The sequence below is a fragment of the Hemibagrus wyckioides genome, linkage group LG11, assembly GCF_019097595.1.
Source record: "Hemibagrus wyckioides isolate EC202008001 linkage group LG11, SWU_Hwy_1.0, whole genome shotgun sequence".
NCBI lineage: Eukaryota > Metazoa > Chordata > Actinopteri > Siluriformes > Bagridae > Hemibagrus > Hemibagrus wyckioides.
This window is the reverse complement of record NC_080720.1, coordinates 30,751,683-30,769,471: the sequence shown is the minus strand read 5'-3', so window position 1 is coordinate 30,769,471 and position 17,789 is coordinate 30,751,683. Positions and strand designations below refer to the sequence as shown.

Genomic DNA, 17,789 nt, shown 5'->3' with positions numbered 1-17,789 from the left:
TATACTCACTAGAATCTGGCTGTCTATCTGTCTATCCATCTATACTCACTAGTATCTGTCTTTCTATCCTGCAATCCATCTATACTCACTAGTATCTGTCTGTCTATCCTGCAATCCATCTATACTCACTAGTATCTGACTGTCTATCCGTCTATCCATCTATCCTCACTAGTAGCTGTCTCTCTATCCGTCTATACTCACTAGTATCTGTCTGTCTATCCTGCAATCCATCTATACTCACTAGTAGCTGTCTCTCTATCCGTCTATACTCACTAGTATCTGTCTGTCTATCCATCTGTACTCACTAGTATCTGTCTGTCTATCCATCTATACTCACTAGTATCTGTCTATCCATCTATACTCACTAGTATCTGACTGTCTATCCATCTATACTCACTAGTATCTGACTGTCTATCCATCTATACTCACTAGTTTCTGACTGTCTATCCATCTGTACTCACTAGTATCTGACTGTCTATCCGTCTATCCATCTATACTCACACTAATATCTGTCTGTCTATCTGTCTTTCCATCTATACTTATTAGTCTGTCCGTCTATCCATCTAATCATCTATACTCACTAGTATCTGTCCGTCTATCCATCTATACTCACACTAGTATCTGTCTGTCTATCCGTCTTTCCATCTATCCTTATTAGTATCTGTCTGTCTATCCATCTAATCATCGATACTCACTAGTATCTGTCCATCTATCCATCTATACTCACACTAGTATCTGTCTGTCAATCCGTCTATCTATCTATACTCACTAGTATCTGTCTGTCTATCCGTCTATACTCACACTAGTATCTGTCTGTCTATCCATCTGAACACACTAGTATCTGTCTGTCTATCCTGCAATCCATCTATACTCACTAGTATCTGTCTGTCTATTCATTTATACTCACTAGTATCTGGCTGTCTATCCGTCTATCCATCTATACTCACTAGTATCTGTCTGTCTATCCATCTGTACTCACTAGTAGCTGTCTGTCTATCCATCTATACTCACTAGTATCTGTCTGTCTATCCATCTGTACTCACTAGTAGCTGTCTGTCTATCCATCTATACTCACTAGTATCTGTCTGTCTATCCGTCTATCCATCTATCCTCACTAGTATATTTTTATCTTATTTTTATTAGATTATAAGATTTATTAAATGATTAAAGTAGTAGATTTAAATGGTCTTGTAAATAAATAAACTTACAACACAAAGTTGATTTTAAAAATTTAATAACAATACAAATGACGTCAAATATCATTTACAATAATGTCAGTGTAAGTGATTATTATTTACAATAATGTCAGTGTAAGTGATTATTATTTACAATAATGTTAGTGAATAATGTAGTGAATTAGAATAAAGGTTTAATATTAATAAGAATAATAAGAATAAGAATTAAAAAATGTAATAATAATAACAGTAAGAAGAAAAATAGAATGAAAAAAAAATTACAATAATAATAATAAAAAGAAGAAGAAGAATGATGGGGTTCATTAATATTTCCTCTTATTCTTCTTCTTCTTCTTCTTTCTCTTCTTCTTTCCATCTGTAAAAGTCCTCTTCAGGATTTCCTGAAAGAGAAATGCAGAAGTCAGAAATTAATTTTATTTCCTGTGTACACTGTGATGTGATGTAATGATCCATTTAGATATGAATCAATATCAGAAATTTTCATTAAAGATCCTCACCGGAATGACACCAGCTTCTCTTGCCTGCAGTAAGGCGTCCATTTTATCCACCTACAAACGTACACACACGCACATGAGGACAGAGGGAGTAGTGGGTGGGGCTTTGTTTCCAAATGACTAAAGTTAATACATCATGTCAAAGATATTTACGAATCTGATATGAAACACTTGCTATGTAATCTATAATCTAATAATCTATCATACACTATCTTTAGCATGTAATATTAAGCATGCAGAATATTGGTATTGTTGTGTGTGTGTGCTTTTTGTTGTGTTTCGGACCTGAAGTGGAACCGGAACTCTGATTTCTGAGACAGCTGTCTCCACGGCTACCTCCACCTTGGGCTCCTTGGCCCTGCATGCCTCCACCTTGGGCTCCTCGGCCCCGCGCGCCTCCACCTTGGGCTCCTCGGCCTTGCAAACCTTCGCCTTGGGCTCCTCGGCCTTGGGCTCCTCGGACCTGCGCACCTCCGCCTTGGGCTCCTCGGCCCTGCGCACCTCCGCCTTGGGCTCCTCGGCCCTGCGCACCTCCGCCTTGGGCTCCTCGGCCCTGCGCACCTCCGCCTTGGGCTCCTCGGCCCTGCGCACCTCCGCCTTGTGCTCCTCGGCCCTGCGCACCTCGGCCTTGGGCTCCTCGGCCTTGCAAACCTTCGCCTTGGGCTCCTCGGCCCTGCGCACCTCCGCCTTGGGCTCCTCGGCCCTGCGCACCTCCGCCTTGGGCTCCTCGGCCCTGCGCACCTCCGCCTTGGGCTCCTCGGCCCTGCGCACCTCCGCCTTGGGCTCCTCGGCCTTGCGCACCTCCGCCTTGGGCTCCTCGGCCTTGCGCACCTCCGCCTTGGGCTCCTCGGCCCTGTGCACCTCCGCCTTGGGCTCCTCGGCCTTGCGCACCTCGGCCTTGGGCTCCTCGGCCCTGCGTACCTCCGCCTTGGGCTCCTCGGCCCTGCGTACCTCCGCCTTGGGCTCCTCGGCCCTGCGCGCCACCGCCTTGGCCTCCTCGGCCCTGCGCACCTCCACCTTGGCCTCCTCGGCCCTGCGGGCCTCCGCATTGGGATTCTCTGCCTTGGGCTCCTCGGCCTTGCACACCTCCGCCTTGGGCTCCTCGGCCCTGTGCAACTCCGCCTTGGGCTCCTCGGCCTTGCACACATCCGCCTTGGCCTCCCTGGCCCTGCGCACCTCTGCCTTGGGCTTCTCGGCCCTGCGCACCTCTGCCTTGGGCTTCTCGGCCCTGCACACCTCTGCCGTGGCCTCCTCGGCCCTGCACACCTCCCACTTGGGCTCCTCGGCCATGCGCGCCTCCACCTTGGGCTCCTCGGCCCTGCGTGCCTCCAGCTTGGGCTTCTCGGCCCTGCGCACCTCCACCTTGCGCTCCTCCCAAGACCTGAAGTACTCGATGGTGCTATAACACAACAGAGAAGCTGCACTTAGAGTCTAAACCCTGCTGTTAGAAGTTATGTCCTCAGAGTTCAATAAATAAATCTTAAATGCAATTAGTTTAAACGGAATGTAAAAAAATCCTGACATTTGAACCCTGGCTGGTAAAAAGACACTAATTGACACGTGACTTACACTTGGCGGTCGTTCAGGAGTTTCCCGTTCAGCCGTTCGATGGCCAGCGCCGCCGCCTCCGCTGACTCGTACTGAACGTACCCGTAACGTTTTGATTCCACAACCTTCAGGAGAAACACAGTGTGTCAACACACAACAACACACTAATCACACAACACAGATATTCAGCTATTCATATATATATTCATATATAACAGCGCAAAGCTCGAACCTTGCACGACACGATCCTCCCAAACACAGAGAAAGTGTCGAAGAGGGAGGTGCAGTCAATGGACCAATCAAGGTTCTTAATGAAAATGTTTCCTCCCTTGATGGGCTTGGCGGTGGGTTCCCAGTGAGACCACATGACGCGCATGGGTCTCCCCAGGAGCAGTTCAAAATTGAACATGTTGATGGCTCTCTCAGCTGAGGGAACAGAAATAAGCCATTCATTTTTAATTAAAGTCTATTATAGTCTATATATAACTCATCAAAATATCTTTTTAGTACCATTTAAAACATGACCATATCCATATAGTAAAACTAGAAAATACTACAGAAGTTACACATGTAGCCTTAAATCTGCTGCAAAAACAGGTAAGAAACAGTGTAGAAAAAAAGAAAAGGTTTGTTTTACCGTCATCTCGATAGCGAAAGTTGACGTACGCATATCCGAGAGGAGAGCCGGTCTTCCTGTCCCTGCAAATGTGGACAGACTGGACGTGTCCTGCAGGTCTGAATCTACTCGAAAGTATCACCTCAGATACTTCAGGGTGAAGATCTTTAACAAACAGTGCAGCCATTGTATAATAGAGTTAAAACTCTGTTGAAATAACTGCTAAACGATGTGAAATGCTGCTAAATGAAGTGAAATGCTGCTAAATGAAGTAAAATGCTGCTAAATTAAGTAAAATGCTGCTAAAGGATGTAAAATGCTGCTAAATGATGTGAAATGCTGCTAAATGATGTAAAATGCTGCTAAATGATGTGAAATGCTGCTAAATGATGTAAAATGCTGCTAAATGATGTAAAATGCTGCTAAATGATGTAAAATCGCTATTAAATGCTGTAAATCTCTGCTACACAAGGGGCACTGTTTCTCTGTCGATAGCTAAAGCTGGTCTGAGGATGGTTGCTATGTACGTCGTCAGGTGATGCTCAGAACAGAATTCGGAATGTTTTGGTTTTTTTAACACATGGTCAGTCATATGACCTCATATGACCTCACATGACCTCATGACATCATGTAGAACATTAAGCAGTTAAGTTACAAACCCCAATAATGAATCCAATTCAAAATGGCTTTTAATATTAATATAGAAACACTGTATAGGCCTGTACAGGAAAGAGGCTGCAATTAATCCCCAAAAAACATTCACTGACTATATTTTCAATGCATAGATATTAACCTAACGTAAACACTACTCCTTGAAGCTGCATTTAAACTGCATTTTGGAAGGTCAAACTCGCGGGCACCATTGAAGGCCACTATACGGAGAAAAATCCTGAAATGTTTTCTTAAAAACATCATTTCTTTACGACTGAAGAAAGAAAGACATGAACATCTTGGATGACCAGGGGGTGAAGAAATTATCTGTAGATTTTTGTTCTGGAGGTGAACTTCTCCGTTAAAGGATCTGCTGCTAACATCTTGGTGCCAGATACCACAGCACACCTTCAGGGATCTAGTAGAGTCCATGCCTCGACAGGTCAGGGCTGTTTTGGCAGCAAAAGGATGACCAAAACAATATTAGGCAGGTGGTCATAATGTTATGGCTAATTGGTGTCGAATTTTTTACTAATTAATGAACATCTTTTTTTGTTGTTGTTGTTGAGTTGCATCCAATATTGTGGAACATCACTGAAGCAATTTATCCACATTATTCCAGTTATAAAGGATCATGATCTCACCAACCTCTTGATTTTTTGCTCTTTTAAAGTTTTAGACCAAAATGTAACGTATCCTGTTACAGAAAAAACACAAACAAACCTTATTAGAAAAGCACTAAAACTGGAGATGTGATGAGATAAACATTATACTGGTTATTTTCTAGGTTTATAATGTAACTATAATGATACAGAAAGGGCTAGAAGTCTGTGTAGCATTATGGGGTATCTGCACCTTTGGATTGGGTCTAATAAAATACGCATCACACACACACACACACACACACTCATGGAACAGTCGATCATTTTATACCTATAAACTAAGTGTATCTAATAATCCAGCAGTTTAGTTTAAAACAAAACAAACAGGAAAACTTTGTGCTTCAGCTTCGACTTCCTTTATTGTCAATCACATGAACATTTTTTTCCTTTCTCTTTCTTTGAGATCTGTTGTTTATTAGCAGCAAACGCGCTTCTTCCTCTGACACGCTTCGCTTTTTTCACACACACACACACACACACACTCACACACACACACACACACACACACACACACTCACACACACAGTGAGAAACGCCAGCAGGTTTCTGCTGAGGTCTTCACACACTTTAAGGCTTTTTATTTAAATACCTGAGTGTCAGAGAGCTCACTGTTCACAGCAGGTGCCTGAAGCTTTATGTTGAGATGTAGAAAAATATAAAGAAAGTGTCCATGCACAGTGATGTGTAGACGGTTTTACAGTTGAAGGTGAAAAAAGCGTCACTCCATCACCTGTGTGTGGTCCAGCATGAAGCGCATGAGCTGGTACTCCCTCTGCGCTTTACACGCTCCGCCGTCCACCGGCCGGATCAGCTCCAGCTGCAGCAAGCACACACACACACACACACACACATACACACAGTTAGACTGTATTATCTGTAATGATGCTATAATTATCACATCAGCTAAATCAGGGTCTCATACCCACCACATAAAGAGCTGCTGAACTGCACAGCTGTGTGTGTGTTTGTGTGTGTGTGTTTTCTCTGCTCTAACACACCTGATTCAAACTGATAATTAACTGATCAGCTGATCCACGTGCGCTGAAGCAGACTGCATGCTCCGGCTCTCAGTCTCTAATTCAGTGTGTGTACGATTCTGAGCATCAGAGCATCAAGTGCTGCAGGATTCTAATGAATTATAATGAACATATGATCTTCAGCTGAAACATGTATTTTAGATCCATCTTTTTTACCATCTTCTGGATGTTACCCATGATGCCGTTCGACTCCCTCGTGTTATTTCGAAATGACAAAGAGAGTGATGCAGCGGCACTTTAGTGCTTTACAAACCTCCTCTACTTGCATATCGATATCTCGTAATTTATGAGAGGAAACGACCTCTAAGCTCAGAAAATCACACCAGAATCACCAAATATTTTAGTTTAAACTCTCTCTCTCTATCCGTAGCTCTCTTTCTCTCTCTCTCTTTTGCTGTCTCTCTATCATTCTCTTTGTCTCTCTCTCACCAGAAGAAGAAGAAACAGCAGCAACAAATAAATGGCATTGTCCCCTATTCAGGGCTGACCACATTTTATAAACCCGTACTATGACATCCTTCAGTTTTTGTGTCACGGGTAAAGAAAATAATTGCTCAGTTCGATTCTGTGTATAATGACCCACAGGCATTGGGCAGTGATTATATACAGTGAGGGAAAATATTATTTGATCCCCTGCTGATTTTGTACGTTTGCCCACTGACAAAGAAATGATCAGTCTGTAATTTTAATGGTAGGTGTATTTGAACAGTGAGAGGCAGAATAACAACAAAAAAATCCAGAAAAATACATTTCAGAAAAGTTATACATTGATTTGCATTTTAATGAGTGAAATAAGTATTTGATCCCCTATCAATCAGAAAGATTTCTGGCTCCCAGGTGTCTTTTATACATACTTTTATACAGGTAACGAGCTGAGATTACAGTAGGAGCACTCTCAATGATCATGAGAACGGCGAGGAATCAGCCCAGAATTACACTGGAGGATTTTGTCAATGATCTCAAGGCAGCTGGGACCATAGTCACCAAGAAAACAATTGGTAACACACTACGCCGTGAAAGACTGAAATCCAATAGCGCCCGCAAGGTCCCCATGCTAAAGAAAGCACATGTACAGGCTCATCTGAAGTTTGCCAGTGAACATCTCATCAGTGGCAACCTGTGAAGCTCTGGTGAACTCCATGCCCGAGAGGGTTAAGGCAGTGCTGGAAAATAATGGTGGCCACACAAAATATTGACACTTTGGGCCCAATTTGTACATTTCCACTTAGGGGTGTACTCACTTTTGTTTAGACAAAAACAAAAGTTTAGACATTAATGGCTGTGTGTTGAGTTATTTTGAGGGGACAGCATATTTACACTGTTATACAGGCTGTACACTCACTACTTTACATTGTAGCAGAGTGGCATTTCTTCAGTGTTGTCACATGAAAAGATATAATAAAATATTTACAAAAATGTGAGGGGTGTACTCACTTTTGTGAGATACTGTATGTTATATTTCTATAATGTATATTTTTAGCCTTTATATATTTAACTCTAATTGGTCATGCTTGATCAAATCATGGTCGTCATAGTTATGCTCAGAGTTGTCCACTAGAGGGCAGCAGAGATTTTGTTTCTCCCACCATATATACAGAGGTGTATCTGAATAAAATTAGAATATCATCGAAAAGTTGACTTATTTCAGTAATTCAATTCAACAAGTGAAACTCTATATTATATAGATTCATTACACACAGACTGATATATTTTTGATATATTTTAAGTGTTTATTTTTTTGCAGCTAATGAAAACCTAAAATTGAGTATCTCAGAAAACTAGAACATTACACCAATAAAAAAAAAATAACAAAAAAAAAATAATGTTCAACGCAGAAATGTTGGACTACTAAAAAAGTGTGAACATGTACAGCACTCAATACTTGGTCGGAGTTCCCTTTGCATGAATTACTGCAGCAATGCGGCGTGGCATGGAGACGGTCAGTCTGTGGCACTGCTGAGGTGTTATGGAAGCCCAGGTTGCTCTGATAGCGTCCTTCAGCTCTTCTGCGTTGTTGGGTCTGGTGTCTCGCATCGTCCTCTTCACAGTACCCCATTGATTCTCTATGGGATTTAGGTAGGGCTTTCAAGGGGTTTGCTGGTCAATCAAGCACATGGTCACACCATGGTCCTTAAACCAGGTATTAGTACTTTTGGCAGTGTGGGCAGGTGCCAAGTCCTTCTGGAAAATGAAATCAGCATCTCCATAAAGCTGGTCAGCAGAGGGAAGCATGAAGTGCTCTAAAACTTCCTGGTAGACGACTGTGGACCTGATAAAACACAGTGGAAACAACACCAGTTGGTGACACAGCACTCTGTGAACATCCAGCTTCTTCAGCAATGACCTTTTGTGTCTTATCCTCCATGTGCAGGGTGTCAATGACCGTCTTCTGGACGTCTGTCAGGGCAGCAGTCTTCTCCATGATTGTGTAGCCTACTGGACCAGACTGAGAGACCATTTAAAGGCTCAGGAAACCTTTGTAGGGATTTTGAGTTAATTCGCTGATTAGAGTGTGACACCATGAGGCAGGCAGGAAGACAGACAGACAGACAGGCAGGAAGACAGAGAGACAGACAGGTAGGCATACAGGAAGACAGTCAGGTAGGCAGGCAGGCAGACAGGTGCACAGACAGACAGGCAGGCAGACAGACAGACAGGTAGGTAGGTAGGCAGACAGACAGGGTTATCAGTTACAGTAATATCACTCCCAAGTTTCTCTCACATTCACTTCTTTGGAATCATGTGATGTTGCCGCTCCTGTAACGTCCCAGCTGTATACACGACTCACCTGGGATTTACATCTGATTAAAAAAAAATCAGACTGCGGCCAGGAACGACTGGGATATTTTTGAGAAACTCTTATGTTTATTGTGTCTGTGTGTTTCTGTTGGTTTGTTTATAGTAGTTACAGAAGATCTAGTAAAACGTATCAGCATTTTTATTTTGCATCAGCCAGGCATGTAGCAAGTTACCTAAACACCTAAACACTGAGTTAGTGTCAGAGAACCACATCTCAGCATCATAGTAAAGATTTCTGGTAACATACCACTTAGTTTCTGCTACTAATGAGAGCTACTCATCCCTCTCTCATGTTGACACGATAAGCAAGTGAACATGACGTGAGCAAAACTGCTGCAAAGAAAAACAGAGCCATCGGACAACTGACCCTTCTTCAGAGCGTCCAGGAGAAAGACCAGATTTTCTGCAAAGCCCACCATCATCATCATCAACATCTCCCGCCACTGAATAACACACATCACGGAGAATTCCAGGAATACTCGAACACACTCACAAACACTTTGTCTCCTACGACGTTCTCCAGTTGAACCATGTCTCCAGTTCTCCATGACTTAAACCAGCAGCCTCTTTTAAACACACGCTCTTTTACACAACACTCACCGTTCAGGTGAACCTGCAGGACGTTCGTCTTCACCTCCTGCAAGTTCAGCAGCTCTCTGAGAGCACAACGAAACAGCCACAAACACACACACACACACAGAATACATCATACACCTTTACAAAATATAGGTCTTAGCAGAAACCTCATATAAAGAGTGCATTCTGTTCTAAAAACCCACTTGTACTGCGATTCCAAGTCCACGGGGTTTATCCGGAAGCTTCTGGTGACAGAACCGCTCCCTCGGCACTCTCTGGACCTTCAGACATCAGAAGAACAAGTAAAGATTAGCATGCAGAATGCAGACGACAGCGGATAGTACATTAAAATGGATGTTTTTACAAACATTTATAAACATATATTTATAGAAATATCTACTGAAATCTCCTTTATCTATAACCGTACTAGAGAGATGATTCGCTGTGAGGAAGGGAAAAGCCGAAAGAAGAAGAAGATGCAAAAAATGTACTATTATTTCACATCTTAAATTGCTATTTGCATCCTTCAGCCTCCTGGTGGACCAACGGCAGGATCCTGTACTCTCATTGCCGTGGCCCGGGTTGTATATTATATATAGAAATTTCTGGGAAGCTGTTTCATGTGGTATGTGATCTAAAGCATGATACAGACTAAATCATCGACTTTTGTCATTTAAAACAAGACATTTAGTGTGTTAGGTTTCACAGATGGATGTTCCTTCTTTATTACAAGTAAAATAATGGTTGTTTATGGCTGTTTGATACTAGAGATCATCATCATGTTTTGAGATGACACCTTTTCATTGCCACCCGTCATTGTCGCTTTTCTCACACTCTTTTTAACCATTTTTGGATGATGCACAGATTAAAGTGTTGTTGTTGTCAGGGGAGTCGCTAGGACTGATTGAGCTCGAGCCTGGAATTATTTATCCCCAATTTTGCCACCGGAGTGTACAGGAATTAAGGAAATGTTGACTCTGCAAACTTTGTGCAACACCATCAAGAACGGCTGGCCAAAGAAAATTCAGAGTGTGCCAGTTCCACTAAAACCTTTTTTTCCTTTCAGGGACGAACTCACTACTGAGGATGGGATCGTCATGAAGGGAACAAGAGTTGTAATCCCTCACAGCCTACGAAGTGAATATCTACAGATTTTGCACAAAGGTCATGCATGAGCCGAAGCGACCAAACGCAGAGCATGCGATAAACTGTGATTACCTGTGATTATATATATTATATATAAATGAATAACGATAGATAGATAGATACACATTTATTGTCATTTCAAAGTACAGGTTCATAGCAACAAAATGCAATAATCTATTTAATAGTGAGTGGAAGCAGACAAGCTGATGTACATGTAAAAAAACGACATGACCTGTTACATCAGAGTAAAAATTTTAAGCATCAGCAGCTCCAACAAGATAGGAATAAATGAAATAAACAAAAATTAACAAAATTTACAAAAGACATTTTAATCAAACTCTGTGTTATTAACATACAGCAATAATATCTAAAAAGAAAATTTCTATCAAATTGACGTGTAAATAAAATTGGCACTCGCATTCTAGATCGGACAAAATATATCTAATGAAATGTCAGATATTACATTCGCAAATGCATTCTAAAATATGGGAAAAGTTTATGAGAGTATATTGATTTGAGTATATTGAGAATATTGATTTGCTACATTAGCACCAAAACACACACACACCCCCACACCAACACACACATGCACACACACACACACACACCAACACACACACGCACACACGCACACACCAACAAACACATACACACACACACACACACACACACACACACAGACGGAAACTTCACACGATGCAGAGTCTCTGCAATAGCAGTGTACAATTTACAGAAGACGTACAGAGTCCCTATTTTAAGTAGACTGTGTGAGAGTACACTGTTAACACACACGACCCAGACAGCCATACTGCATCCGCACCTTATCTTACCTTCCTACCTCAAACTGCCTCAAAGTTTTACACTGGTCCACTAATGTACAATTAATGTACAGATAATATTTCCATCTGCACTGAATGTAGTTTTGGTAATATAATGTTTGCACTGGTTCACTTTTTATACAATATTATACTGCACTATTACACAGTTAATATTTCCTCTTGCTTAAAATTCCTAGATTTTTCTTGATATTTATATGTTCATATTTTTATTGTAGTGCACCAGTACACCAAGCCAAATTCCGTGTACATGTAAAACCCGCAGTTTATAAAATACTATTACTGACCTGTAAAACACTAAATGTTCTCACACCACAGTACCTGATCGAACGTTTAGATATTTATGATCCGCCAAGCCTACTCCGATCAAAAGGTGCAGGTTATTTGTATAGTATAGTATAGTGTAATATAACATAGTGTAGAGTAATATAGTATAGTGTAATGTAATATAACAAAGTGTAGTGTAATATAGTATAGTGTAATGTAATATATCATAGTGTAGTGTAATATAGTATAGTGTAATGTAATATAACATAGTGTAGTGTAATATAGTATAGTGTAATGTAATATAATATAGTGTAGTGTAATATAATATAGTGTAATGTAATATAATATAGTGTAGAGTATTATAGTATAGTGTAATGTAATATAATATAGTGTAGTGTAATATAATATAGTGTAATGTAATATAATATAGTGTAGTGTAATATAGTATAGTGTAATGTAATATAATATAGTGTAATGTAATATAATATAGTGTAGAGTAATATAGTATAGTGTAATGTAATATAACATAGTGTAGTGTAATATAGTATAGTGTAATGTAATATATCATAGTGTAGTGTAATATAGTATAGTGTAATGTAATATAACATAGTGTAGTGTAATATAGTATAGTGTAATGTAATATAATATAGTGTAGTGTAATATAATATAGTGTAAGGTAATATAATATAGTGTAGAGTAATATAGTATAGTGTAATGTAATATAATATAGTGAGTGTAATATAATATAGTGTAATGTAATATAATATAGTGTAGTGTAATATAGTATAGTGTAATGTAATATAATATAGTGTAATGTAATATAGTATAGTGTAGTGTAATATAGTATAGTGTAATGTAATATAATATAGTGTAGTGTAATATAGTATAGTGTAATGTAATATAACATAGTGTAGTGTAATATAGTATAGTGTAATGTAATATAACATAGTGTAGTGTAATGTAATATAATATAGTGTAGTGTAATATAGTATAGTGTAATGTAATATAACATAGTGTAGTGTAATATAGTATAGTGTAATGTAATATAACATAGTGTAGTGTAATGTAATATAGTGTAATGTAATATAATATAGTGTAGTGTAATATAACATAGTGTAGTGTAATATAATATAGTGTAATGTAATATAATATAGTGTAATGTAATATAGTATAGTGTAATGTAATATAATATAGTGTAATGTAATATAGTATAGTGTAGTGTAATATAGTATAGTGTAATGTAATATAATATAGTGTAGTGTAATATAGTATAGTGTAATGTAATATAATATAGTGTAATGTAATATAATATAGTGTAGTGTAATATAACATAGTGTAGTGTAATATAGTATAGTGTAATGTAATATAACATAGTGTAGTGTAATGTAATATAATATAGTGTAGTGTAATATAGTATAGTGTAATGTAATATAATATAGTGTAGTGTAATATAGTATAGTGTAATGTAATATAACATAGTGTAGTGTAATATAGTATAGTGTAATGTAATATAACATAGTGTAGTGTAATGTAATATAATATAGTGTAGTGTAATATAGTATAGTGTAATGTAATATAACATAGTGTAGTGTAATATAGTATAGTGTAATGTAATATAACATAGTGTAGTGTAATATAGTATAGTGTAATGTAATATAATATAGTGTAGTGTAATATAATATAGTGTAGTGTAATATAGTATAGTGTAATGTAATATAATATAGTGTAGTGTAATATAATATAGTGTAATGTAATATAATATAGTGTAATGTAATATAATATAGTGTAGTGTAATATAATATAGTGTAGAGTAATATAGTATAGTGTAATGTAATATAATATAGTGTAGTGTAATATAGTATAGTGTAATGTAATATAATATAGTGTAGTGTAATATAGTATAGTGTAATATAATATAATATAGTGTAGTGTAATATAGTATAGTGTAATGTAATATAATATAGTGTAGTGTAATATAGTATAGTGTAATATAATATAATATAGTGTAGTGTAATATAGTATAGTGTAATGTAATATAATATAATATAGTGTAGTGTAATATAGTGTAGTGTAATGTAATATAATATAGTGTAGTGTAATATAGTATAGTGTAATGTAATATAATATAGTGTAATGTAATATAATATAGTGTAATGTAATATAATATAGTGTAGTGTAATATAGTATAGTGTAATGTAATATAATATAGTGTAATGTAATCTAATATAGTGTAGTGTAATATAGTATAGTGTAATGTAATATAATATAGTGTAATGTAATATAATATAGTGTAGTGTAATATAGTATAGTGTAATGTAATATAATATAGTGTAGTGTAATATAGTATAGTGTAATGTAATATAATATAGTGTAATGTAATATAATATAGTGTAGTGTAATATAATATAGTGTAGTGTAATATAGTATAGTGTAATGTAATATAATATAGTGTAATGTAATATAATATAGTGTAGTGTAATATAGTATAGTGTAATGTAATATAATATAGTGTAATGTAATATAATTTAGTGTAGTGTAATATAGTATAGTGTAATGTAATATAATATAGTGTAGTGTAATATAGTATAGTGTAATGTAATATAATATAGTGTAGTGAAATATAGTGTAGTGTAATGTAATATAATATAGTGTAGTGTAATATAGTATAGTGTAATGTAATATAATATAGTGTAGTGTAATATAGTATAGTGTAATGTAATATAATATAGTGTAATGTAATATAATATAGTGTAATGTAATATAGTATAGTGTAATGTAATATAATATAGTGTAATGTAATATAATATAGTGTAGTGTAATATAGTATAGTGTAATGTAATATAATATAGTGTAGTGTAATATAGTATAGTGTAATGTAATATAATATAGTGTAATGTAATATAATATAGTGTAGTGTAATATAGTATAGTGTAATGTAATATAATATAGTGTAGTGTAATATAGTATAGTGTAATGTAATATAATATAGTGTAGTGTAATATAGTATAGTGTAATGTAATATAATATAGTGTAGTGTAATATAGTATAGTGTAATGTAATATAATATAGTGTAGTGTAATATAGTATAGTGTAATATAATATAATATAGTGTAGTGTAATATAGTATAGTGTAATGTAATATAATATAGTGTAATGTAATATAATATAGTGTAATGTAATATAGTGTAATGTAATATAATATAGAGTAATGTAATATAATATAGTGTAGTGTAATATAGTATAGTGTAATGTAATATAATATAGTGTAGTGTAATATAGTATAGTGTAATGTAATATAATATAGTGTAATGTAATATAGTATAGTGTAATGTAATATAATATAGTGTAGTGTAATATAGTATAGTGTAATGTAATATAATATAGTGTAGTGTAATATAATATAGTGTAGTGTAATATAACACAGTGTAATGTAATATAATATAGTGTAATGTAATATAATATAGTGTGGTGTAATATAGTATAGTGTAATGTAATATAATATAGTGTGGTGTGGTGCAGTATACCATGGTAGTATAGTATAGTATAGTACAGTATAGTATAATATAGTACAGTATAGTGTAGTATAGTATAGTATAGTATAGTATAGTATAGTACAGTACAGTATAGTATAGTATAGTATAGTATAGTATAGTATAGTATAGTATAGTACAGTAAAATGTAATGTAGGATATGGTATGGTGCTATTTCATATAGAAGTATACTGTGGTGTTATATAGTATAGTGTGGTAAAGTATAGTGTAGAATATTATATAGTAATATAGTGCAGTATCTATTTTATTTAATTTTATTCATATATTATATTTATAAACAAGATCTGCTATGAACCCTTTGGTTTTGGTGGAAGTAAATGTTGCTGAGACAAAAGCGTTAAGCAATGATAGATTAAAATGCATCGATTAACAAGTTTTCATCAGTATTATTTAAGTAGAGTTTACTGTTATATTGTATTGTAGTGTAGCAGTGAAGTATAGTATACTTTAATACAGTATAATAGTGGGTGTAGTATGGAATAGTGTAGTATGGTATTTTGACATAGTATTCTAGTATATTTCTGAAATATTTATTATAAGTTAAATGTCAGTGTATATTTCTTTTAGTGCTAAATTGATCTTAATTAATTTTATTTCGGCTTTGTGTATATTTTTGATTGTGGGGACTGCAGTAATGCTGATGAAGAAACCCTCTGCTGTAACACAAAAATTCCCTTAAATTCCCTAAAAAGTCCATCCATCCATCCGTCTATCCATCCATCCGTCCGTCTATCCATCCGTCTATTCGTCTATCCATCCTCACTAGTATCTGTCTGTCTATCCTGCAATCTATCTATACTCACTAGTAGCTGTCTGTCTATCCGTCTACACTCACTAGTAGCTGTCTGTCTATCCATCTGTACTCACTAGTATCTCTCTGTCTATCCTGCAATCCATCTATACTCACTAGTATCTGTCTGTCTATCCATCTATACTCACTAGTATCTGGCTGTCTATCCGTCTATCCATCTATACTCACTAGTATCTGTCTGTCTATCCTGCAATCCATCTAAACTCACTAGTAGCTGTCTGTCTATCCATCTTTACTCACTAGTATCTGTCTGTCTATCCTGCAATCCATCTATACTCACTAGTATCTGACTGTCTATCCGTCTATCCATCTATACTCACTAGAATCTGGCTGTCTATCTGTCTATCCATCTATACTCACTAGTATCTGTCTTTCTATCCTGCAATCCATCTATACTCACTAGTATCTGTCTGTCTATCCTGCAATCCATCTATACTCACTAGTATCTGACTGTCTATCCGTCTATCCGTCTATACTCACTAGTATCTGTCTGTCTATCCTGCAATCCATCTATACTCACTAGTAGCTGTCTCTCTATCCGTCTATACTCACTAGTATCTGTCTGTCTATCCATCTGTACTCACTAGTATCTGTCTGTCTATCCATCTATACTCACTAGTATCTGTCTATCCATCTATACTCACTAGTATCTGACTGTCTATCCATCTATACTCACTAGTATCTGACTGTCTATCCATCTATACTCACTAGTTTCTGACTGTCTATCCATCTGTACTCACTAGTATCTGACTGTCTATCCGTCTATCCATCTATACTCACACTAATATCTGTCTGTCTATCTGTCTTTCCATCTATACTTATTAGTCTGTCCGTCTATCCATCTAATCATCTATACTCACTAGTATCTGTCCGTCTATCCATCTATACTCACACTAGTATCTGTCTGTCTATCCGTCTTTCCATCTATCCTTATTAGTATCTGTCTGTCTATCCATCTAATCATCGATACTCACTAGTATCTGTCCATCTATCCATCTATACTCACACTAGTATCTGTCTGTCAATCCGTCTATCTATCTATACTCACTAGTATCTGTCTGTCTATCCGTCTATACTCACACTAGTATCTGTCTGTCTATCCATCTGTACACACTAGTATCTGTCTGTCTATCCTGCAATCCATCTATACTCACTAGTATCTGTCTGTCTATTCATTTATACTCACTAGTATCTGGCTGTCTATCCGTCTATCCATCTATACTCACTAGTAGCTGTCTGTCTATCCATCTATACTCACTAGTATCTGTCTGTCTATCCATCTGTACTCACTAGTAGCTGTCTGTCTATCCATCTATACTCACTAGTATCTGTCTGTCTATCCATCTGTACTCACTAGTAGCTGTCTGTCTATCCATCTATACTCACTAGTATCTGTCTGTCTATCCGTCTATCCATCTATCCTCACTAGTATATTTTTATCTTATTTTTATTAGATTATAAGATTTATTAAATGATTAAAGTAGTAGATTTAAATGGTCTTGTAAATAAATAAACTTACAACACAAAGTTGATTTTAAAAATTTAATAACAATACAAATGACGTCAAATATCATTTACAATAATGTCAGTGTAAGTGAT

At 36.7% G+C, this 17,789-nt stretch overlaps 1 protein-coding gene across 1 annotated transcript; it reads right to left on the bottom strand.

Annotated features, from left to right (window-relative positions):
- Positions 1–1,446: 1,446 nt before the first annotated feature.
- On the bottom strand, positions 1,447–4,041 carry LOC131361758 (polyadenylate-binding protein 3-like). Its single transcript, XM_058403287.1, has 7 exons — positions 3,876–4,041; positions 3,471–3,664; positions 3,260–3,363; positions 2,783–3,089; positions 1,976–2,137; positions 1,694–1,744; positions 1,447–1,576 (listed from the first exon to the last, which is right to left on the bottom strand). Exons 1-7 carry the CDS (start codon positions 4,039–4,041, stop codon positions 1,499–1,501), a joined length of 1,062 nt encoding a protein of 353 aa, XP_058259270.1. The 3' UTR covers positions 1,447–1,498.
- Positions 4,042–17,789: the final 13,748 nt, after the last annotated feature.